This window comes from Bombina bombina, chromosome 1 (genome assembly GCF_027579735.1).
Source record: "Bombina bombina isolate aBomBom1 chromosome 1, aBomBom1.pri, whole genome shotgun sequence".
In the NCBI taxonomy this organism is placed as follows: domain Eukaryota; kingdom Metazoa; phylum Chordata; class Amphibia; order Anura; family Bombinatoridae; genus Bombina; species Bombina bombina.
This window is the reverse complement of record NC_069499.1, coordinates 196,165,772-196,189,931: the sequence shown is the minus strand read 5'-3', so window position 1 is coordinate 196,189,931 and position 24,160 is coordinate 196,165,772. Positions and strand designations below refer to the sequence as shown.

The window sequence follows — 24,160 nt, the reverse complement described above, 5'->3', positions numbered from 1 at the left end:
TAGGCTAGCAGGTTTTATTTTATAACAGCTGTAGGCTAGCAGGTTTTATTTTATAACTGTTGTAGGCTAGCAAGTTTTATTTTATAACTGCTGTAGGCTAGCAAGTTTTATTTTACAATGCGGCTGTAGGCTAGAAAGTTTTTTTTTTTTTTAATTGTTTTTTTTTTATACTGTCCTTTTTTTTCTTACTTTTTTTTTTGCATTATTAGCCCTCTGTGAATCCAGTGACCTGTAATGAAGATGTTGAGCGTTTGGCTTCAGATGTTCTGTTACCATTTCTGCAGCATACAACAACTCAGTCAATGTGGGACCTACTCAGGTAAGCCCTCTTTGTTCCCATAGAGCTTGATATTACTGGATTTAACTGCACACATTACTGATTTTCCTTCCTTTGTGCAACATCATTTGCTTTTTTTCCTGCTGACAGGTCGTGCTCCTCAGTATGTAACCCACTCTCCTGTTCCCCGTTACCAGAGTCTGTACCCAGTATAGTGTCTCTGAGTTGTGAAGGAGGAAAACCTCCATTGAGCCTAGCTGGTAAGAAATCTCCATTTCCCATCTTGACTGCTTTGTTGAATCTTATATCCTGCATCACCAACATCCATAAAGGACTGATCAGCAAGGTGAGTTCTGCAGTATAAAAGCTTCTGTAATTCTTAAATAGAATGCGACCATCATTAAACACAGATTTGCTTTTCAGTTTGCTTATTTTCCTGTAAATATTTCCCAGATCAGATACAAATACAAACACATTTGTGGCACCTATATGCCAAAATGAAATTCCTTTGGCCTTTTCAGCTGATGCTTTTCTCTTGCCTGCTCTACCTGCTTAATGTACTATCACAAAAAAACCTTACAGAAAATAGTATTTTTGTATTTACTATTAAATCCCCTTCCTAAAATTTTGAATGACTCTTCCTGGTTTGCTGCTTTCTTTTTTACCTCTCCTGCCAGCTCACTTAGATGTCGATTCTATAAAGTTTGCAAGTCTTGACATGGCTTCTTTCATACAGGTGGTGAGAGTCCACAATCTATTACTCCTGGGAATTGCTCTTCCTTACCACTAGGAGGAGGCAAAGATTACCAAACCCCAAGAGCTCTAAAAAAAAACTCCCACTTTACATATGCATTTGTTTCTTCAGAGAGAGGGGTTCTCAGCCCCTCAGAGTACAGTGCTTGTCAGAGGGACGTATATGGGGTGTGGTTTGTAGCTCCTTTTTTGTCTCATGGGAAATCTGTCACAGACCCTCCATATTTGTTTGCAGAGACTTGTCCTATTGATCTACAATATACTCCTATTCCATAACCTCTGCTTATATGTTTCGGTACTGGTTTGGCTGTCTACTAGTGGCAACTTTTTGGGGATTTCAAATAGATTCAGTCTCTATGAGTCTTTCTCTAACAGAGCAGAGAAGGTTAAAATTAGTGTCAGCTAGTCAGTATTTCTGTTTTTCCTCTGTTGCTCTTTGTATGAAAGTTCTGGGTCTCATGATTGCAGCTTCAGATACAATTTCATTTTCACACGAGGCCTCTTCAGCTTCGTATGCTTCATCAGTGGTGCAGGCATACTCTGTTATCTCAAAAGATTTTTCTGGATCCCAGTACAAAATTTTTTTTCTTTCATGATTCAGATAGAACATGCAATTTTAAAGGGACACTGAACCCAATTTTTTTCTTTCGTGATTCAGATAGAGCATGAAATTTTAAGCAACTTTCTAATTTACTCCTATTATCACATTTTCTTTATTCTCTTGGTATCTTTATTTGAAATGCAAGAATCTAAGTTTAGATGCCGGCCCATTTTTGGTGAACAACCTGGGTTGTCCTTGCTGATTGGTGGAAAAAATGAATCCACCAATCAAAAAGTGCTGTCCAGAGTTCTTAACCCAAAAAAAAGCTTAGATGGCTTTTTTTTTCAAATAAAGATGGCTAGAGAACGAAGGAAAATTGATAATAGGAGTAAATTAGAAAGTTGCTTAAAATTGCATGCTCTATCTGAATGACAAAATAAAAAAATTGGGTTCAGTGTCCCTTTAAGCAACTTTCTAATTTACTCTTATTATGAAAAAGGAAGAATGTAAGCTTAGGAGCCGGACCATTTTTGGTTTAGCACCTGGGTAGCGCTTGCTGATTGGTGGATAAATTAAGCCACCAATCAGCAAGTGCTACCCAGGTTCTGAACCAAAAATGGGACGACTCTTAAGCTTACATTCCTGCTTTTTCAAATAAAGATAGCACAAGAACAACAAAAAAATGATAAGAGTAAATTAGAAAGTTGCTTCTTTTGTTTGTTTTACCTGGGCTGTGATTACTACAGATGCAAGTCTTTCAGGTTGGGGAACTGTTTGGGGGTCTCTAAGAGCACAGGGAGTTTGGGATCCTCAAGTGGCGAGGTTGCCAATAAATATTCTAGAACTCTGTGCTATTTTCAGGGCTCTTCAGGCTTGGCCTCTGTTGAACACGGAGTGTCATCTCCATTTCCAAACAGACAATGTCACAGCAGGGGCTTATGTCAACTATTAGGCGGATCTCACAGTTGAATTCAATTCCTGTCTAGTCTCTGGGATTTATATTCCAGGAGTGAACAACTGGGAAGCAGACTTTCTCATTCGTCAATCTCTATATCCAGGGGAATGGTCTCCACACTGTCCCTGCGAGTGGCGAGATGTCTCCCATACACATAATGAGAGCTCTCTGCTAGGTAAAAGTTTGCAATGGTGGGCGAAGTATAGAAGGGGAAATCGGCGTGTTTTTAAAACTTGAATATTACACTTAATAAAAATCAAATTACGCTGTTTTTTTTTCAATGCACTGTACCTTTAATTCTCTGTAATTTTTTGCACGATTTACACTGTGCTTAGTTCATACAATTTATTATTTTGTAATTTATCTACAAATTTTAAGTTTTTGATAAAATACGAACAGTTTCATTACAATTTTTTTCCACCTTAACAATACAATTTTTCCCTTCGTATTTTCTTTTTAAAGACACGATGAGTCCACGGATCATCATCCTTACTTGTAGGATATCACCTCCTGGTTAGCAGGAGGAGGCAAAGAGCACCACAGCAGAGCTGTTAAGTAGCTCCTTCCTTCCCTCCCACCCCAGTCATTCTCTTTGTCTACGTTAATGATAGGAAGAGGTAAAGTGAGGTGTTAGATTCTTCAATCAAGAGTTTGTTTTTATCAGTCTCTGTAGTAGAGCTTTTGGTGGCTTTAAAGCAATAGGAAATGGGGGGACATAATTCTCACTGCGCCTCCTATACATTTATGCTGCCCTAATCCGGATAGCCTAAGCACATTTAACTCAGGCTTATCTTATTCCACAGGGCTATGGGAGGGAGAGGACCTCTTAAACCTGCTGGACTGTCCTGCTGTCGGACAGCATTCAAGGTAAGTGCTAACTTTATTCATTCTGGGGCATAGATGCTCATTATTTTACTGCTCTTGAGAAAGACAAAACATTGTTGAAACGCGTAGAGCTTCTGTTTATGAGCTTTTATCTATCTGTCCACAGTGACACTTTTAAATAAATTTGTATCTTTTACGAATTTTGTTGGCTGCCTTTTGGATTTTTTCAAACACATCAGCGGGAAGCTGTACAAGGAGCCTGATTCCGATTTTATCGGAGTAAGTATACTGCACATTTTGCATGAGTTACACATTGTATTTTGAGTACGTTATCCTGTATTCACAGCCACAGTGGATTTGGGGAATCTTTAACCACAATACATCACACAGATTAACTCTTGAGAGGAAGCCGGACTCTGAATTCTTTCAGAGTAAGTATACTGCACTAATTATGTGGTGTTGATCTACACACATAGAAATAAAGCCCTTTCATTCTCAGGCAATTTTGGAGCACCGAAGAAGAAAACACCTGCGCCTCTATATCACATACCACTACAATTCTTACAGCCTCTTTTTGGGAGAGACTGATCGGCAGCGTTACACACAGAGGGGAGTATTTTTAACCTTTGTACACAGATATTGTTTTGTAACACTCTAGCATATTTGGTACTTTGTTTTTTGTTTATTTCAAGATTATCTGCAGACCAGATAAAAAGAGAAGTGTTCTTACATTGTGTAAGAGACCTCTCCTCCCTGGGAGTAATTTTTTCCCGTTCCCGTACATGAACACGGGCAGGGTTTTTATTCAAATCTGTTTGTAGTCCCCAAAAAGGAGGGAACTTTCAGACCTATCCTAGACCTCAAGTGTCTAAACAAGTTTCTCAGAATTCCATCATTCAAGATGGAAACTATTCGTTCCATTCTTCCATTGATCCAGGATGGTCAATTTATGACGACAGTGGATTTATAGGATGCATATCTTCATGTTCCTATCCACAGAGATCATCTCAAGTTCGAAATTTAAAATTATATATCCAAGCGCCAACAAAAGAGGCAGGGTCTTAGCTAAAATTAATTACTTATCACTATTTATTACAATGTTCATTCCATTTCTGGAAGAAAGTACATAAATTAAAAAGCAATGAAAATCAGTAACTGTTACAGTTTACTATTTCCAATTTTCTACCTTGGAGTCTCCAAGTGAATACAATTATTAAGTTATAACACTTTTTATGGAATCTCCAATCTTATAAAATATAAGAATTCAAGTCGAGTATCACATATAAGTCAATATGAACCTTTCATTCCCTCATGGATCCATGTTCACAATCTAAAATAAGCTCACAGTAAAAAATGGAAATTGGGCTTTCACCTGTTTCCTTATAAAAATATATAGGATTTTAAGCTCACCCGCTAATGTGATAGCAGGGATTCTTAATACCCTAGATTTTGTCTATTGCTGGCAGTCTCTATTAAAAGGCTGACAACCACTAAGACATCGGCTTATCTCTTATAGTTTGCACAATAACATACACTACTAATATATGAGCGAGTGCCGCTATATCACAGCAGGTATCGCTATTTAATTTTCGTTACTTCTGGATATAAATGTAACCGAAGCTTAGGCTCATTGATAGAGCTTAAGCACAGTATCTATGATTCTGACAGATACACTAGTGTTTCCAGCGGGTGGCTACTATTCCAATCGCCGTGATGCAGGTGGGGACTGAATAACTATACAAAATTAACCCAGTGCATTCAAATTTTAAAAAATCAACAAAATTAGTGCTAACCTCTAAAACTTTGTGCCAAAATTTACAAAAGAATATGTGAATAAGGTGATATCTTGTGATTACTCACTCCTTTAAACATGTGTTTAACATTCAAAATTGCAAATCTTATAACTTTAAAATACGCAAATCTTATAGCTCTGAAAACGCTATTTCTGTGAGAGAATCTGTTTTCAATACAATCCAAGTGGTATTAGATATGATACCGTGAAAAGGTTAATATGAAAACGTTAATAATAAAATCCTAAAAAGTCTATATACAGTGTCTCTTCAATATTTTGTGCGGCTAACCATGTTGCCTTGAAATTTCAAATAAAACCAATGTCAAATTATTAGACCTTAGTCTTCAATAACTTCGGTATGTCCCCAGATGATGTTAATTCCCCGGACCAGTGGAGTTGCCAATCCTCCTTTTTAGTTTGTTTATGTGTGTGTCTGCAATGGTGTGCGGCTCAGTTCCTTAGCTTCCCAAGTGTTTATAACGCTGCACAACTGATCCCTCTGTTAAAACAGATAAAAACAATAGTGTAGATTGCAAATATCAGTCCTAATGTAAGAAATACATTCACCAGCCAACGCGTTTCGGTCGTAAAGCGACCTTTCTCAAGACAGTCTTGAGAAAGGTCGATTTGCGACCGAAACGCGTTGGCTGGCATTGGTTTTATTTGAAATTTCAAGGCAACATGGTTAGCCGCACAAAATATTGAAGAGACACTGTATATAGACTTTTTAGGATTTTATTATTAACGTTTTCATATTAACCTTTTCACGGTATCATTATATCTAATACCACTTGGATTGTATTGATAACAGATTCTCTCACAGAAATAGCGTTTTCAGAGCTATAAGATTTGCGTATTTTAAAGTTATAAGATTTGCAATTTTGAATGTTAAACACATGTTTAAAGGAGTGAGTAATCACAAGATATCACCTTATTCACATATTCTTTTGTAAATTTTGGCACAAAGTTTTAGAGGTTAGCACTAATTTTGTTCATTTTGTTGATTTTTTAAAATTTGAATGCACTGGGTTAATTTTGTATAGTTATTCAGTCCCCACCTGCATCACGGCGATTGGAATAGTAGCCACCCGCTGGAAACACTAGTGTATCTGTCAGCATCATAGATACTGTGCTTAAGCTCTATCAATGAGCCTAAGCTTCGGTTACATTTATATCCAGAAGTAACGAAAATTAAATAGCGATACCTGCTGTGATATAGCGGCACTCGCTCAGATATTAGGAGTGTATGTTATTGTGCAAACTATAAGAGATAAGCCGATGTCTTAGTGGTTGTCAGCCTTTTAATAGAGACTGCCAGCAATAGACAAAATCTAGGGTATTAAGAATCCCTGCTATCACATTAGCGGGTGAGCTTAAAATCCTATATATTTTAATAAGGAAACAGGTGAAAGCCCAATTTCCATTTTTTACTGTGAGCTTATTTTAGATTGTGAACATGGATCCATGAGGGAATGAAAGGTTCATATTGACTTATATGTGATACTCGACTTGAATTCTTATATTTTATAAGATTGGAGATTCCATAAAAAAGTGTTATAACTTAATAATTGTATTCACTTGGAGACTCCAAGGTAGAAAATTGGAAATAGTAAACTGTAACAGTCACTGATTTTCATTGCTTTTTAATTTATGTACTTTCTTCCAGAAATGGAATGAACATTGTAATAAATAGTGATAAGTAATTAATTTTAGCTAAGACCCTGCCTCTTTTGTTGGCGCTTGGATATATAATTTTAAATTTCGATTGTTTGTTAGCTGACCACTAGGGGTCAATTTATCTGAGCTAGGGGTCAATACCAATAGGCGCTGGGTGTCTTTTCTTGTGAAAGATCATCTCAAGTTCCTAAGGTTTGCCTTTCTGGACAAACACTTTCAGTTTGTGGCTCTTCCTTTCGGTCTGGCCACTGCACCCAGAATTTTCACAAAGGTTCTGGGTTCTCTGCTGGCGGTTCTAAGACAGCGGGGCATCGCGGTGGCACCTTACCTGGACGATATTCTAATCCAGGCGCCTTCTTGTTAACAAGCAAGGTCCCATACCGACATTGTGCTATCCTTCCTGAGAACTCATGGGTGGAAGGTAAATCTGGAAAAAGAGTTCCTTAATTTCAAAGACTAGGGTAACTTTCTTGGGAACTCTAATCGATTCTATATCTATGAGGATTTTTCTGACAGAGGTCAGAAAATCAAAGATTCTAGATATCTGTCGAGCCCTTCAGTCCAATTCTCGTCCATCAGTGGCTCAGTGCATGGAAGCAATCTGATTGATGGGGCGGCAATGGACAGCATACCGTTTGCTCGGTTTCACCTCAGACCTCTACAGTTAAACATGCTCAGGCTGTGGAATGGAGATTATGCAGACTTGTCTCTCTATTGGTGTGAATCCAAGGGCATGGAGTAGAGTTAGGATTCCCAGAATTTTGTCTTTTCACCAAGATGGTTTGGAGAAGGGTTTATCGGCAAGTTCCCTAAAGGGTCAGATCTCTGCCTTATCTATTTTGTTACATAAGCGTCTGGCAGATGTCCCAGATATTCATTCTTTTTGTCAGGCCTTGGTTAGGATCAGGCCTGTGTTTAAACCAGTTGCTCCTCCATGGAGTCTGAATTTAGTTCTTAAAGTTCTTCAAGGGGCTCCGTTTGAGCCTATGCATTCCTTAGATATTAAGTTGTTATCTTGGAAAGTTTTATTTCTTGTTGCTATTTCTTCAGCTCGAAGAGTTTCTGAACTTTCGGCGTTGCAATACAATTCGCCTTACCTTATTTTTCATTCGGATAAGGTAGTTTTACGTACTAAACTAGGGTTCCTTCCTAAGGTTGTTTCAGACAGGAACATTAATCAGGAGATTGTTGTTCCTTCCTTGTGTCCTAATCCTTCTCAGAAGGAACGTCTTCTGCAGAATTTGGACGTAGTCCGTGCTTTAAAGTTTTACTTACAGGCAACCAAAGACTTTCGTCAGTCTTCTTCTCCGTTTGTAATTTTCTCTGGAAAACGTAAGGGTAAGAAAGCTACGACTACCTCTCTTTCTTTTTGGTTGAAGAATATTATCCACTTTGCATATGAGACTGCTGGACAGTAGCCTCCTGAAAGAGTTACGGCTCATTCCACTAGGGCGGTTGCTTCCTCATGGGCATTCAAAAATGAAGCTTTTTGTAAAACAGATTTGCAAGGCTGCAACTTGGTCTTCTCTTCACACTTTTTCTAAATCTTACAAATTTAATACTTTTGCCTCGGCTGAGGCTGCTTTTGGGAGAAAGGTTCTTCAAGCAGTGGTGCCTTCCGTTTAGGTTCCCTGTCTTGTCCCTCCCTTATCATCCGTGTACTCTAGCTTTGGTATTGTATCCCACAATTAAGGATGATTATCCGTGGACTCATAATGTCTTTAAAAAGAAAAGAAAATGTATGCTTACCTGATAAATTTGATTCTTTTTAGACACGATGAGTCAACGGCCCGCCCCTGTTCTTTTAAGACAGGTTGTTAATTTTTGTAAACTTCAGACACCTCTGCACCTTGGCTTTTCCTTTCTCTTCCTAACTTCGGTCGAATGACTGGAGTGGGAGTGAAGGGAGGAGCTACTTAACAGCTCTGCTGAGGTGATATCCCACAAGTAAGGATGATGATCCGTGGACTCATCGTGTCTAAAAAGAAACAAATTTATCACGTAAGCATACATTTTCTTTTTGTGTGAATGGTTCAATTATTCATTCTTTTTTAATGATGTTTAAATTACGATTTTCATTGTGCACTTTTTTAATGTATGCATCTCCTTCCCATACGTAAATGCAGTATACGCCCCTTAGCATGACACCCTGAAACATATGTCCTTATATCATTCCAACAGGGAAATAGAAAGACTGCTAAGCTTTCTTATAGAATCTCAACAGCCCAGAGACCTATTTACAACCAGGCCCTTAGCTTGGCCCAAATTTAAACCTAGGGAGAGAGAAGAGGTGGAAAGCTTGTATTTTGTAGACTTCATGTCTAAAATTCATAGTTTCTTTGCACATATTGAACAATGAGAAAATAGAAAATATAAAAATATGAAAATAGAGTGCCTGTTATTTGTCGTCATATTTGCAACTAGAACCATTTCTACAACTTGCTGTGTTTAAGGAGACGTACTAGTGCAATAAAAACATATATTAGGGCAGATTATGCTGTTGTGTTGAACACACTGCATCCATTGGTGTCAGCCAGTTGGTTTATTTCACGTTACCCAAGGTGTGTAGCAAGAGAGTACTATTTCACTTTCTCATCTTGTGCTGAATATTGGGATAATTTCTATCTTATATTACTCAATGGCTTTGCTTGAGCAAAACTCTAACCATTGACTATTGTTCTTTGTTTTTTTTCTGTAGTTTTCTATTATTCATGAATCTAAAGGACTGCATAATTACTTGGTCCAGGTTTCTACAGCAGCACCTCCAGCTGTAACTCCATCTACCATTTGGCTTCTGCGGCATGAGTATCATCTGCAATATTTTGTCTTATCCCTGGTGCATAAAATGGTAAATTGTCCTTGACAATATAATAACCTGAAAGCTCAGAGTACATTTGGTACAGTCAGTTGGCGGAAAAAAAAGAACGTTTATCACTGCGCACCACAGGTTATTTGGTGCCCCGGCAACCTAGAAAGACAATATAATAAGATATGGGATAAGATGATCTGTCTTAATTGCAACATATAGATGCTGGAAACACTAGTTAAAAGGACAGTCAACTTGATATTTTATCTGCTTTATATTTTTTATTGTTTAAAAAGATAGATAGCGCCTTTACTAATATACATACTTCAGCTTTGCACAACCAACATTATTATATTAATATACTTTATAACCTCTAAATCTCTGCCTGTTTCTAAGCCCCTGCAGGACGCTGCCTCTTATCTCAGTGCATTTTATTAGCTTTTCACAGCTAGTTTATTTGTGCCATATAGATAACATTGTGCTCACTCCTGTGGAGTTATGCATGAACCAGCACTAAATGGCTAAAATGCAAGTTTCTAAAAAGCATTGAGATAAGAGGCAGTCTGCAGAGGCTTAGATACAAGGTAATTAGAGGTAAAAAGTATATTAATATAAAAGTGTTAGTTATGCAAAAGTGGGGAATGAGTAATAAAGGGATTATCTATCTTTTTAAACAATAAATATTTTCAAGTAGCCTGTCCCTTTAAAGGATCACCAAATGCATTTGGATTACAATATGCAACACTAAAATTGTTCAAATCATTAACTAATATCTGTTTTAAAATTTAATCGAAAAATTGCTTAAAGGAATATTAAACCCAATTTTTTTCTTTCTAGCGCATGCAATTTTAAGCAACTTTATAATTTACTCCTATTATCAATTTTTCTTCTTTCTCTTGGTATCTTTATTTGAAAAAAGCGGGAATGTAAGCTTAGAAACTGGCCCATTTTTTGGGTTCAGAACCCTGGATAGCGCTTGCTGATTGGTGGCTACATTTACCCACCAATCGACAAGCTGTACCCAGGTGCTGAACCAAAAATGGTCCGGCTCCTAAGCTTTCATTCCTGCTACTTGAAATAAAGATTCCAAGAGAAAGCAGAAAAATTGATAATAGGAGTAAATTATAAAGTTGCTTAAAATTGCATGCGCTATCTGAATCATGAAAGAAAAAAATTGGGTTTAGTATCCCTTTAAGTTCACTTTGCACTCCTAGCAGCAATGTTGCCAGGGACATTGATGCTTAGGTATCTGGTGCAACGGTGCACATTGTACATATGTGTGTGGCGATAATTGGCCACAGTGATATCACATCTTCCTAGTTTTGGCAGCTGCAGTATTACTGTGCAGGCAAAACCCCCAAAAAACAAGGAGTATGCAATCATGATTATGTGCCTCTTTATTAATGCTTCTTGTCATCAGTAAATATGAACCAGGTAAAAAAAATACTGCTATTTGTATATATTTTTAAAATACTCTTTACATGGCTACTAATTTGTAGTAGTGTCTAAAATCCATAACCTAAATGTGTGCTGACTTGAAGCATCATGGGGCACATAAACTATTTAAAATGTCTGTGTTTTAGTAAGAAGTAATGTATAATTATATAAGGGACCTGAAAATGTATTACTAATTTGTAAAAGTATAATTGCTAACAATACCCTTTCTATACTTTTATTGGCTTCTAATTGTATTTTCTTGCAGGCTATGACATGTCCAGATTATTCCCAGAATGCTTCGCTTTATCACTCTATGTCGCTGACCCTGCTGAGTGGTCTGCTGCCCGGTAGTGAGCAACTAGCTCATAAAACTATTTCTAGTTTTGTTTTTAATCCTTTGTTTCTTCAGTAAGTTCTTTGCACATGTTACTGATATTTTTACATTTTTAATCTCTATTATAAATCTTAGGGAAATAGATAACATTTTGTCAAATAACAATGATATTTTTGCTTTCTCCTATTTCCATCTTAAAGGGACACTGAACCAAAAAAATGTATTTCGAGATTCAGATAGAGCATGCAATTTTAACCAACTTTCTAATTTACTCCTATTATCAATTTGTCTTCGTTCTCTTGCTATCTTTAATTAAAAAAGAAGGCATCTAAGCTTTTTTTTTATTCAGAACTCTGGACAGCACTTTTTTTTTTATTGGTGGATGAATTTATCCACCAATCACCAAGGACAACCCAGGTTGTTCACCAAAATTGGGCTGGCATCTAAACTTACATTCTTGCATTTCAAATAAAGATACCAAGAGAATAAAGAAAATTTGATAACAGGAGTAAATTAGAAAGTTGCCTAAAATGTCATGCTCTATCTGAATCACAAAAGAAAAAATTTGGGTTCAGTGTCCCTTTAATGGGAGGAGAGTCCACTGCTTCATTCATTACTTGTGGTAATTAAGAACCTGGCCACCAGGAGGAGGCAAAGACATCCCAGCCAAAGGTTTAAATACCTCCCCCACTCCCCTTATCTCCCAGTCATTCTTTGCCTTTTGTCACAGGAGGTTGGCAGAGAAGTGTCTGAAGATTCGGAGTAGTCTCTTATGGAGGGTAGTTTTAAATAGTCCTGTCAGCCTCTCAGTGAGAGCATGGGTGAATGTTAGAGTCCGGAGATGCAGGGAGAGTCTTTCTGTAAAACCATCCCGACTCAGTTTAACAGCTCCATTAGCAATCAGCATTGACGAGTTTCTCTGCCTGCTTTTCTTCTCTCAAGTCCATGTCAGGAGCGATGCTACTACCCTGTCACACTTGAAGGGCCGTGTTCCTGTTCCACGGTGTTGATTCTGGTAAGATCGTTTCATATATATATATTTGATAACGCAAGAAGACAGGGTCACAGTGTGGCTCCTTTTATCTTTATAGAATCTAGGGTAGAAAAGATAAAAGGAGAGAAGCGCGGATTCAAGTGTAATATTAACCGTTTATTGTTAAAACACATACGATATGTGAAAACTCACAAGATGCTACAAGTCTTTGTGCACATCAAAGCCGACTGCTATATGCCACCTAGTATCCCCTCCGGTTACACCTCCGGGTTTACATTTCCGGATTGTTTGAATACTTCAACGCGTTTCGTCCCGATCGACGGGACTTTGTCAAGAATGCCTGAGTTGCTCCTCTGTGGCCCTTATATACCGAAGGTGGGTGAAATCACCCCATGAATATAATTAAGTGTAATAAGATAATAGTGTATTAAAGGCACAGAGGGGAGCACAATTTGCTCACTAAACACTTGTTAATGTACTGTATCAAATCCAAAAAACACAAATAGATAATATGGTTGGCATATGAAACCCTATTAAAAAAGTGTTAACCATTTCAAGAAAAAATTCATCATACATGTAAATCAATTCATACAATACCCTACCCTAATGGCATAATACATACTGGAATAAATACATAATTTATAGGCTATACAATATTAAAATGATCATTAAAAAGGCCTATATATACATAGTAAAAATAATTAATGCATAAGTAAAAACATTTAATAATCTAATTAATACAGCCAAAGGAATAATATCATAAAAAAGCCTGAATATCTAATTCTATGTTTAACCCCAGTCTAGGGTTTTTATCCAAAATGTTTCCCTTTGTCTCAGCTTAAGCAACCTATTGGTATCCCATTTGTCTGGTGCTACCCATTCTATAATTTTAATACTAAGATCCTTGGGATTTTGGTTGTGACAAACTTTAAAGTGATAGGATACACTATGGTTATCAAACCCTGATTCTATATTTTTTATGTGTTCTCTAAGTATATACTTGATTTTCCTTTTTGTCCTTCCAACATAGATTTTGCCACATTTGCAGAGACTCCTTCCTGGGATGTGTGAGGCATCTCTCGGAGTAATCATCCCAGTCCCTCCAGCAGAAAGAGGCCTGGGGTATTATTCAAACCTTTTCATGGTCCCAAAGAAGGAAAGCACGTTTTGTCCAAATCTGGACCTAAAGGCCCTAAACAAATTTTTGTCAGTTTCGTCCAAGATGGAGACGATCAAGTCGATTTTGCCCCTGGTTCAAGAGGGGCAATTCATGACGACTATAGACCTGAAGGACACTTACCTTCACGTTCCAATCCACAAGGATCACTTCAGGTTTCTAAGATTCGCCTTCCTAGATCAGCACTTCCAGTTGCGGCCCTTCCGTTTTGTCTGGCGACTGCCCCAAGAGTCTTCACAAAGGTTCTGGGAGCTCTTCTCGCAGTAGCGAGAGCCAGAGGAATTACAGTGGCACCTTATCTGGACAATATCCTGGTCCAGGCTCCATCCTACAGTATTGCCGAGGATCACTCAAGAGCTCTTCTCCTTGTCCTTCGGTTCCACGGGTGGAAGATAAACGAAGGAAAGAGTTCATTGGTCCCCAGCAACAGGGTGGAATTTCTGGGTACGATAATAGATTCTTCAGCCATAAAGATATTTTTGACAAATCAGAGACGTTGCAAGCTTGCGTCCAACTGTCTAGCTCTTCCATCCAGCATAGATGTCATTCCATTCGCCAGGTTTTCCATCTCAGACCTCTTCAGCTGTGCATGTTGAGACAATGAAACGGCGATCATTCAGATCTGTCCTAACAGATATCTCTAAACAGACCTGTGAGGGAGTCCCTATCTTGGTGGACCCGACCGGGGCAGTTGTCTCGGGGGACATCCTTATTGAGACCATCCTGGGAGATTGTGACCACTGATGCAAGTCTATCAGGATGGGGAGCTGTTCGGGGTGCCAGAAAGGCACAGGGCAAATGGACTCGAGAAGAGTCGAGTCTACCTATAAATATTTTGTAACTTCGAGCGATATTCAACGCTCTGAGGGCTTGGCCCCTTCTGGGGTCATTCGGTGTCATCAGATTCCATTCGGATAACATTACCTCTGTGGCTTACATAAACCATCGGGGGGGGGGGGGCGAGAAGCTCCCTAGCCATGAGGGAAGTATCTCGGATACTAGAATGGGGGAGACTCATAATTGTTCGCTCTCAGCAATCCACATTCCGGTTTGGACAACTGGGAAGCGGATTTTCTGAGCAGACAGACGTTTCATCCAAGGGAATGGTCCCTCCATCCCGAGATGTTTGCGGAAATCTGCAGCAGATGGGGGACGCCGGAGATAGATCTCATGGCGTCCAGACTCAATTGCAAGCTACCCAGTTACGGGTCGCGATCCAGGGATCCCCAGGCGGAACTGATAGATGCCTTGGCAGTACCCTGGGACTTCAACCTAATTTACATATTTCCACCGTTACCTCTTCTACCTTGGGTAGTAGCCCGCATCAAGCAGGAGCAAGCTTCGGCTATTCTGATTGCTCCATCGTGGCTGCGAAGGATGTGGTTTGCGGATCTGATGGCGATGTCGTCATCTCCGCCGTGGAAGTTACCTTGTTGCAGGGATCTGCTGGTTCAAGGTTCCTTTTTACATCAAAATCTAGATTCTCTGAGGCTGACTGCGTGGAGATTGAACGACTTGTCTTAGCCAAGAGAGGATTTGCGTAAAAGTGATTGACATTCTCGTTCAGGCTAGGAAGCCGGTCACTCAACGCATCTACCACAAGGTGTGGAGGACCTACTTGTCCTGGTGTGAGGAACAAGGATATCCCTGGCATAAGGTCAGGGTATCCAGGATTTTGACCTTTCTCCAGGACGGTCTGGATAAGGGGCTTGCCGCCAGTTCCTAAGGGGACAGATCTCGGCTTTATCTGTACTGTTGCATAAGAAGCTTGCGGAGCTTCCTGACATTCATTCCTTTGTTCAGGCTCTGGTAAGGATCAGGCCTGTCTTCAGGAATTCGGCTCCTCCTTAGAGCTTAAACTTGGTTCTTAAGGTCTTGCAGAGGGCTCCGTTTGAGCCTATGCATGCACTTGACATTAAGGTTCTTTCATGGAAAGTCCTATTATTAATGGCTATTGCATCGGCGCACAGAGTCTCTGAGTTGTCGGCCTTGCAATGTGAGCCTCCCCACTTAGTTTTTCATGCCGATAAGGCTGTTCTTCGCACTGGATTGGGATTCCTTCCCAAGCTGTTGAGTCGTAACATCAAGCCTCCTTAGAGGATTTCGGCTCACTTGACTAGAACTGTGGCCTCTTCTTGGGCCTTTAAGAATGAGGCTTCTATGGAGCAGATTTGTAAGGTGGCCACTTGGTCTTCCTTACATACTTTTGCAAAATTTTATAAATGTGATGTTTTTGCTTTGGTGGAAGCAACTTTAGGGAGAAATGTTCTGCAGGCTGTGGTGCCCTCAGTATAGGGTCCGCCTCTTTTTACCCTCCCGTTTTTTTCATTGTGTCCTCTAGAGCTTGGGTATTTGTTCCCACAAGTAATGAATAAAACAGTAGACTCTCCTCTTATTAAGATGGAAAACATAAATTGTGGGAGGAGAGTCCACTTGACCCGCCCATTTCTTCGGTGGACGGACCTAAATTTATTATTAATCTTCTGGCACCATTTATACCCTGATATTTACCGTACTGTTCCTTGTTCCCTTGGCAGAATGACTGGGGGATGAGGGGAGTGGGGGAGGTATTTAAGCCTTTGGCTGGGGTGTCTTTGCCTCCTCCTGGTGGCCAGGTTCTTAATTCCCACAAGTAATGAATGAAGCAGTGGACTCTCCTCCCACAGATGGAAATGAAATTATCAGGTAAGCATAATTTATGTTTTAGAGGTACAGATATCCAAAATTATACTATGAGCATATTAAAGGGACATTAAATACTATGAGATAGTAATATAACAAAAAAAAAGTCTGCAATATACTATAATTATTTATTTTTTTCCCTTTTTTTTGTAATTCCATGCTGAAATTGTGAGCTTTTCAGTTCCTGTTAGAAATGAAAGTGCAGAACATTGTTATATCCCACACAGTCATTGGCTGCACACTGTAGTGACCTATTTTTAACTGTCCCTAATTGGCCACAGCAGAAAAGGTAACCTAAGTTACAATATGGCAGCTCCCATTGTTTTATAGACACTAAAACTTGACACTTATTTTGTCACTATTTAAACAACTAAGGAAACTTAAAAATAATACATCTACATGTTAGTCTCAGACTAATCCTTTCTTTGAATGCATCATTCTATCTAGCATTTGTTTAATGTTTAATGTCCCTTTAAAGAATAAAACTTAAAGGGACAAAATGGTTTTAATAGTAAGTGATATATAGAGGTATAAGTGTTTGTTTTAAAGCATGAAGGTGATGTGACAAAATTCCTTGTATTCATTTTAAAGGTGCTTAAGGCAACACTTATTCCAGGGCATTTTATTGCATGCTTGCAGCTGATCTAGAACTGATACAGCAATATTTCATGGATGCTTGCTTTTGGAAGGCAGCTGAAACCCCTGGAGGCAGCTGTGCTTTAAGCACTTTTATAATTTGAAAGAGAGGTGCTGGTATGTATTGTCATGTTTTAAAATACTTGTGAGGTGAAGCTAGGGGTTACAGCTGCTATATTCAGATATAGAGGCTAGTGCAGTATTGAAGAAAACAGATTTATAGCCTTACAGTTCTCCCCCCTTGTGGCTCCTCCACCTGGTCTTTAGCGTTTGTAAATCCTCTGTAAGATTTATAACCATTAGAAGGATTGGCCAATTTTATAAGGGGAACATATATTGCTCTTGTTATTGATATGTTGATGTCACAACTTTAAATTCCACAAACCTTCATGATCACTGTGGTTATGTCCCTATTTATGCTAAATTGTCAGTAGCACAAGTGTGACTATGAGCCTTAGTGCACCTAAGAAAAAAATCCCCAAAGTAGCTGCCAATATCTGCTGTGTTAGCTACAGAAATCAACTTGGGGTCTCCTGAGCAATGGTAAGAGACATGGAGAATGGGCAGGAGTATGGGAAAGCACAGCAATATGTAAGCTTTACAATGCAAATCAGCATTTTAGTCATTGTTAGCTTAATATTGTTAATGTAAACTTTGGAGGCTATACTTTATTGAGTAGTCCTTGTTACTTAAAGTGAAGGTAAATGTCAGACTTTAAGAATGCTGCAATGAAAAATATATTAGTTTGCAAGTAAAACCACATTTAAAAATATAGTGTATATATATTTTATAATAAAAGATTTAGAATCCTTATTAGTGTTGTCAGTTTTTCTACCCTCCTTCCTTTCCTCTTTTGGCTGGGCTGTGATGTATAGAGCAGTCACATCCACTCTCTACATAGGCTTTCTAATGGCTTTAAAGGGGCTGGACTTCAAGATTGTCATATGACACACACATTGATTGGATGTTCACTAAAATTGTCACAAAAGAAAGTTGATCCAAGTGGGCCAGCATAACACTACAATAGAAGCAATACTATATGCACTAATCCTTTCACAGATGAATTAGAAACAAAAAAGGTACACATATACTTTTTTAATGACACAGATTAAATATATGGCACTTGATTGTCTAAGGTTTACCATCACATTAATGTGACATCTCCTTGCTGGAAATCTACTATAACACTTTTTTTGTAGCAAAAGCAGCCAACTTCTTGTGGTTATTGATTAAATTAATTTCAGCTTATACTATATTTTTATGTTCTTTGCATTTGATAGAGAAGGAAGAGCTGGAGGTCCTGAAGCTGCAGATTTGTCAGACATCCTGCATATTTCTGGGGATGCCAAGATCACAGCTCTTGGTTCAGCTGCCATGAATTCTGTTAGTCCTAGCCGAGGTGTTTTGCTTGAAGAAGCCTACAAAAACCTCTCTTCTATCCAGTCGTGCTACCTCGCCCACTTCACCAACATGGAACAAGCCCTTGATCGTTCCAAATGCAGATATCAAGGGCGGACTTGTTTTGTGCAGTCTGCTATGTTGCCTGAGGCCAGAGGACCAGTATTGCCATCTGACTGGCCTTTTCTCCCACTAATCACTTTGTACAACAAAGTAACCAATGCAGAAACAAGAGGTCATGTCCTAAACACCCTCCCTCCTGACCTGGTCAGCATGATCAGCAGAAGTTTGCAATGGATACTACTTTTGGAGACATGGCGTCCTACTTGTTTGCACAGCATCCCCATTGCTGCAAAACTGACTCGCTTGGCATGTGTTTTTCTTACAGGTGGGGATCTGTTCTTAGAAGGCCTTGTACACGCATACACTGCCGCTCTGCTGGTTATTTATTGCCAACCAAAATATATGGACTCCTTAAAACTTGATGTCCCTTTGCCTGGCCTTGCGTCATTCTATGATTTTTATATGGACCTTTTGGAACAATTTGAGGCAGTTTCATTTGGGGACCCACTATTTGGATCATTTGTGCTTCTTCCTCTACAGAGGCGATTCAGTGTGCAACTTAAACGAGCAGTTTTTGGTGAAAATGTGAGCAGTTTGAGGTCTCTTTCCGTTCATCTGAAAGAGGTAACCCCATTCCAAATACAAATGTAAAACTTATAAACTGCTAAATGACATGCCATCTCTGATTGTGATCATGAAATGGCACGGAAGGAAATGTTATTGATTTACATTATGTGAGTGCTTGAACTGTCCCAGGACCAAAGCTTTACTATATCTAGCTGGGCAATTTTAACCCTCTCCTGACTTTGCTTCCTATGTATTGTAATGCCTAAACAGCATAGCAAAAAGATGAGTTTTTAGTAGACTGACAAAAAAAGAGCTTGCTTTCCAAAGTGCTTTGGTAAAAAGTTAACCATGTCTATTATAAAATATAAAACATATCTGATTAATAAGAAATAAAACCTTAGATTAGGAACAGAAACCATAAGGGCTAGATTACAATTGGAGCGCTAACAGTTATGTGCGAGCAATAAGGTGTATATTGCGGCTGTTTGTGAGAGGCAGGTTTTTGCTCGTATTACAAGCTGCGCTGCAGAATCTGTTGGTGCTCTACAAATAACTGATAATAATAATAATAATAAAAAGTAAGCGTGATTGCTTGAGCGCAATTTAAGTTAACATACATCGGATTAGCGCAGCCTTAGAGCTCTGGGTAACTGTTTCGCGAAACAAAAATGTGTCACAAAATACATCAAAAATACATTACAAAGTACAGTTACACTCATAAAGACACCATATAATAAATATTATTACAAAAAAATATTGCACAAAAAAGTTATAAGGACTAAAAGATATGAGGTCTCGGGTGTTTTAAAAATAAAAGGCAGGCAAAAGACTTATACATACATATACATGTATGTGTGTGTGTGTGTATATATATATATATATATATATATATGTGTGTGTGTGTATATATGTATTTACAAACAGACATATAAACACATATGTACACACATATAGACATATATAAATATAGGTATAGATATAGTGCATATTGTACCAAAATTCCATCAGATATATGTAGAAATATTTATTTTTGAATAAATAGAACTTATTCTTCTATGTGAAGAACATTGGAATGTGAAATATTCATATTTTCATGTCGGGTTAGCGCAGTTGAAAATATGCGATTGGGTTTGTTCGCGAGTAGGGTGTTTTTTCCCCCACTTTTTTTTTGCTCTACTCACTTCTATGGGGGAATATGTTATTGTGTACGTAAAATTGTAAGTTTGGCTTTTTACACACGTCAGGATAGTGCGCTAGCGAAAACAAACTTGTAATACGAGCACAACCCGACGCAAAAAGTGTGGGGATGCCTTCTTTATCTTAGATACTGAACTTCATATAATAAATTGATTGATTGAGGGTAGAGTGCTGTGCACAAAATTAGAAGCACTGACCAAGTACGAACATCAAAACACTACAAGAACTGGGAAAACCTTAAAATAAAACATTATAAAAACTAAGAATAAAAACACAAAAAGCTAGATAGTGCTAATATATAATATATAATGTATAACACTGCCGGAATTAGGCCGTATGCTAGCCTGCTTGTAATTATTGCACTAGATGTTTTTGACTCATGGATACAGATTGAGTTATATTGTAATACATATATCAGTGTGGGATGAGGCCAAAAAAATATCACAAATGTCACAATGTTGTTGTTAATAGGTATCAATATTTATAGATTGTTCATGTCCACTAGTTAAATAAATATGGCTATTTTTTTGTGATAGATATGTTTTTAGCATTTTAAGCTACCACTACAATACATCTTGCCGCTGAGCTATGTGTTAGATCCAATGCTAAAAGTCAGTGCTGGAGTAATCTTGGGTAGCGTTAATGGCTCAATAAGCTGGTGTTTGCATATAAAAATATTTATATATAGAGGGCTACCGGTAATCTTTTTAATGATTTTAATTCATAATATAGGTCTATAATAATTATATACCGAAAATAGCTCAAGATCACTGCAAAAACTTGAGTGCAGTAAAACTCTTAATGTTTAGAGATCTTGTGAAAAGTGATTAAGCTAAATCAAGTTTGTGTGTTTGTGTTATTCGTATAACCAACCAGCGTTTTTTTGCTAATTAAAAATTGTTACAGAAGAGAAGCCCATAATCCTTCCCAACCCTCCTCTGACATGTTTGGTCATTTATTATGGCTTTATCAAAGGGTACGGTGCATTTGACTCCTCCTCGTTACATGACATTTGCAATCCGTGACCAATCAGATCCTTCCTGCATTCTACTCAAGGGATATTAATAGCATAGCCCTGGGTGATTGTATGCTTACCACTCGTGATTATCTTTGGGTTTCCTAGATATACTTATATGGCTTATGTCAAAGAAAATGAACTGATGCCTTCATTTTCATCCATCAATTATATCAGATACTTTTGCTTTGATTTTGCACAGAGGATTATGTTCTTGTAGTGTTTTGATGTGAACCAGTAGTGCATACTTGGTCAGTGCTTTCACTGATATTCAAATAAATGTTTAGCATTATGTTAATGCCACAGCACTGTTATGAAGGGTTAATGAATACAGTTCTTTTGTAATGTATTTTTAACATTTTTGTAATCTTGCTTTCCTGTTTAGAAAAATATTGATTCTATTATTGACGTTTTGTAGGTAAACTAATCCAGAAAGTATAAGAATTAGCAGTAATTGAATGTGTTAATATCTCCTCTGTAAATAACTCTGCCTTTTTGCAACAGTTTCCTTTATCATTGGATCTGTACACTTCACCACCGGAGGACAACCTCACTCTCCTACGCTTGTATTTCCGGACTCTGCTGACAAGAGCTCTGCGTCAGACATGGTGCCCTGTGCTCTATATTGTGGCTGTGGCTCATGTGAACAGTTTCATATTTTCTCAGGATCGTGTTACTCAGGTTTGTGAGAGCTAGGGACAACTCTATGGGATCATGTGCAAAGAACTGAAGGGATCTTTACTCCTATTTAGGGGAATGGCAGTTTTCATGATTAGTTTGATGTGTGGTTGTATTTTGGTTGCATTCATTTGAACTAAGCTTGAATTTGTCTTTTTAAAATAAACATTTGCCCTTTTGAAATCTCCGTCTCTCTCATTCTCTTTATGACATAAACCTTCATTGGTTGGTGTATAATATTGTTCGTTACTGAAGTAGGTAATTACTTTTCATCAATATTCGATAACGTGTGTGTGTATGTATATGTGTTTATATATGTGTATATATATATATACAGGGAGTGCAGAATTATTAGGCAAGTTGTATTTTTGAGGATTAATTTTATTATTGAACAACAACCATGTTCTCAATGAACCCAAAAAACTCATTAATATCAAAGCTGAATAGTTTTGGAAGTAGTTTTAGTTTGTTTTTGGTTATAGCTATTTTAGGGGGATATCTGTGTGTGCAGGTGACTATTACTGTGCATAATTATTAGGCAACTTAACAAAAAACAAATATATACCCATTTCAATTATTTATTTTTACCAGTGAAACCAATATAACATCTCAACATTCACAAATATACATTTCTGACATTCAAAAACAAAACAAAAACAAATCAGTGACCAATATAGCCACCTTTCTTTGCAAGGACACTCAAAAGCCTGCCATCCATGGATTCTGTCAGTGTTTTGATCTGTTCACCATCAACATTGCGTGCAGCAGCAACCACAGCCTCCCAGACACTGTTCAGAGAGGTGTACTGTTTTCCCTCCTTGTAAATCTCACATTTGATGATGGACCACAGGTTCTCAATGGGGTTCAGATCAGGTGAACAAGGAGGCCATGTCATTAGATTTTCTTCTTTTATACCCTTTCTTGCCAGCAACGCTGTGGAGTACTTGGACGCGTGTGATGGAGCATTGTCCTGCATGAAAATCATGTTTTTCTTGAAGGATGCAGACTTCTTCCTGTACCACTGCTTGAAGAAGGTGTCTTCCAGAAACTGGCAGTAGGACTGGGAGTTGAGCTTGACTCCATCCTCAACCCAAAAAGGCCCCACAAGCTCATCTTTGATGATACCAGCCCAAACCAGTACTCCACCTCCACCTCCACCTTGCTGGCGTCTGAGTCGGACTGGAGCTCTCTGCCCTTTACCAATCCAGCCACGGGCCCATCCATCTGGTCCATCAAGACTCACTCTCATTTCATCAGTCCATAAAACCTTAGAAAAATCAGTCTTGAGATATTTCTTGGCCCAGTCTTGACGTTTCAGCTTGTGTGTCTTGTTCAGTGGTGGTCGTCTTTCAGCCTTTCTTACCTTGGCCATGTCTCTGAGTATTGCACACCTTGTGCTTTTGGGCACTCCAGTGATGTTGCAGCTCTGAAATATGGCCAAACTGGTGGCAAGTGGCATCTTGGCAGCTGCATGCTTGACTTTTCTCAGTTCATGGGCAGTTATTTTGCGCCTTGGTTTTTCCACACGCTTCTTGCGACCCTGTTGACTATTTTGAATGAAACGCTTGATTGTTCGATGATCACGCTTCAGAAGCTTTGCAATTTTAAGAGTGCTGCATCCCTCTGCAAGATATCTCACTATTTTTGACTTTTCTGAGCCTGTCAAGTCCTTCTTTTGACCCATTTTGGAGGAAAGGAAGTTGCCTAATAATTATGCACACCTGATATAGGGTGTTGGTCATTAGACCACACCCCTTCTCATTACAGAGATGCACATCACCTAATATGCTTAATTGGTAGTAGGCTTTCGAGCCTATACAGCTTGGAGTAAGACAACATGCATAAAGAGGATGATGTGGTCAAAATACTCATTTGCCTAATAATTCTGCACTCCCTGTGTGTATATATATATATATATATATATATATATATAATCTAGAAGAACAAGTGCACGAAAACACTTCTCATGGTGCAGTACATTGCTAGTCATGATTCATTAGCAAAAATTTTTTTGGGGTATTGTGTATGTTTGTGAGAGAAAAACTGATAGAACCCATCATGTAACCTTACCATAACTTTGTTACCTGGCCTCACAATAATTGCTCTACTGCATTATAGACCCAACCTGGACACGTTAATCCTGTGATTGCTAGTATTCCCTTGTTCTATATTCTCATATCTCCTTTACATTACAGACTGGTTGCATTGACTGCAGTACCATTACTACCATAGGTTTGTCACAGCCCTAAATGTAGAGCATAGAGCAATTTTAAAGTTATCATCAGCTTCTGTTTCCTGACTTCCCAAGTACATGATGTTGGTAACCTTCCCAAAAAATGTGTCCAGCACAGCATTT

General features: G+C 38.4%; 1 protein-coding gene across 6 annotated transcripts in view; it reads left to right on the top strand.

The window, feature by feature from the left end:
* The window catches only part of RPAP1 (RNA polymerase II associated protein 1), a 227,147-nt gene that overhangs the window by 167,566 nt on the left and 35,421 nt on the right, over positions 1–24,160 (top strand). For 5 of the 6 annotated variants that reach the window (XM_053697817.1, XM_053697814.1, XM_053697818.1 and 2 more), the window contains exons 18-23: positions 210–319; positions 428–623; positions 9,519–9,668; positions 11,329–11,471; positions 18,167–18,971; positions 21,631–21,807. In XM_053697817.1, the coding sequence (XP_053553792.1) occupies positions 210–319; positions 428–623; positions 9,519–9,668; positions 11,329–11,471; positions 18,167–18,971; positions 21,631–21,807 (1,581 nt within the window). The remainder of the gene's footprint in view (positions 1–209; positions 320–427; positions 624–9,518; positions 9,669–11,328; positions 11,472–18,166; positions 18,972–21,630; positions 21,808–24,160) is intronic. The other variant, XM_053697819.1, reaches the window with a different exon arrangement.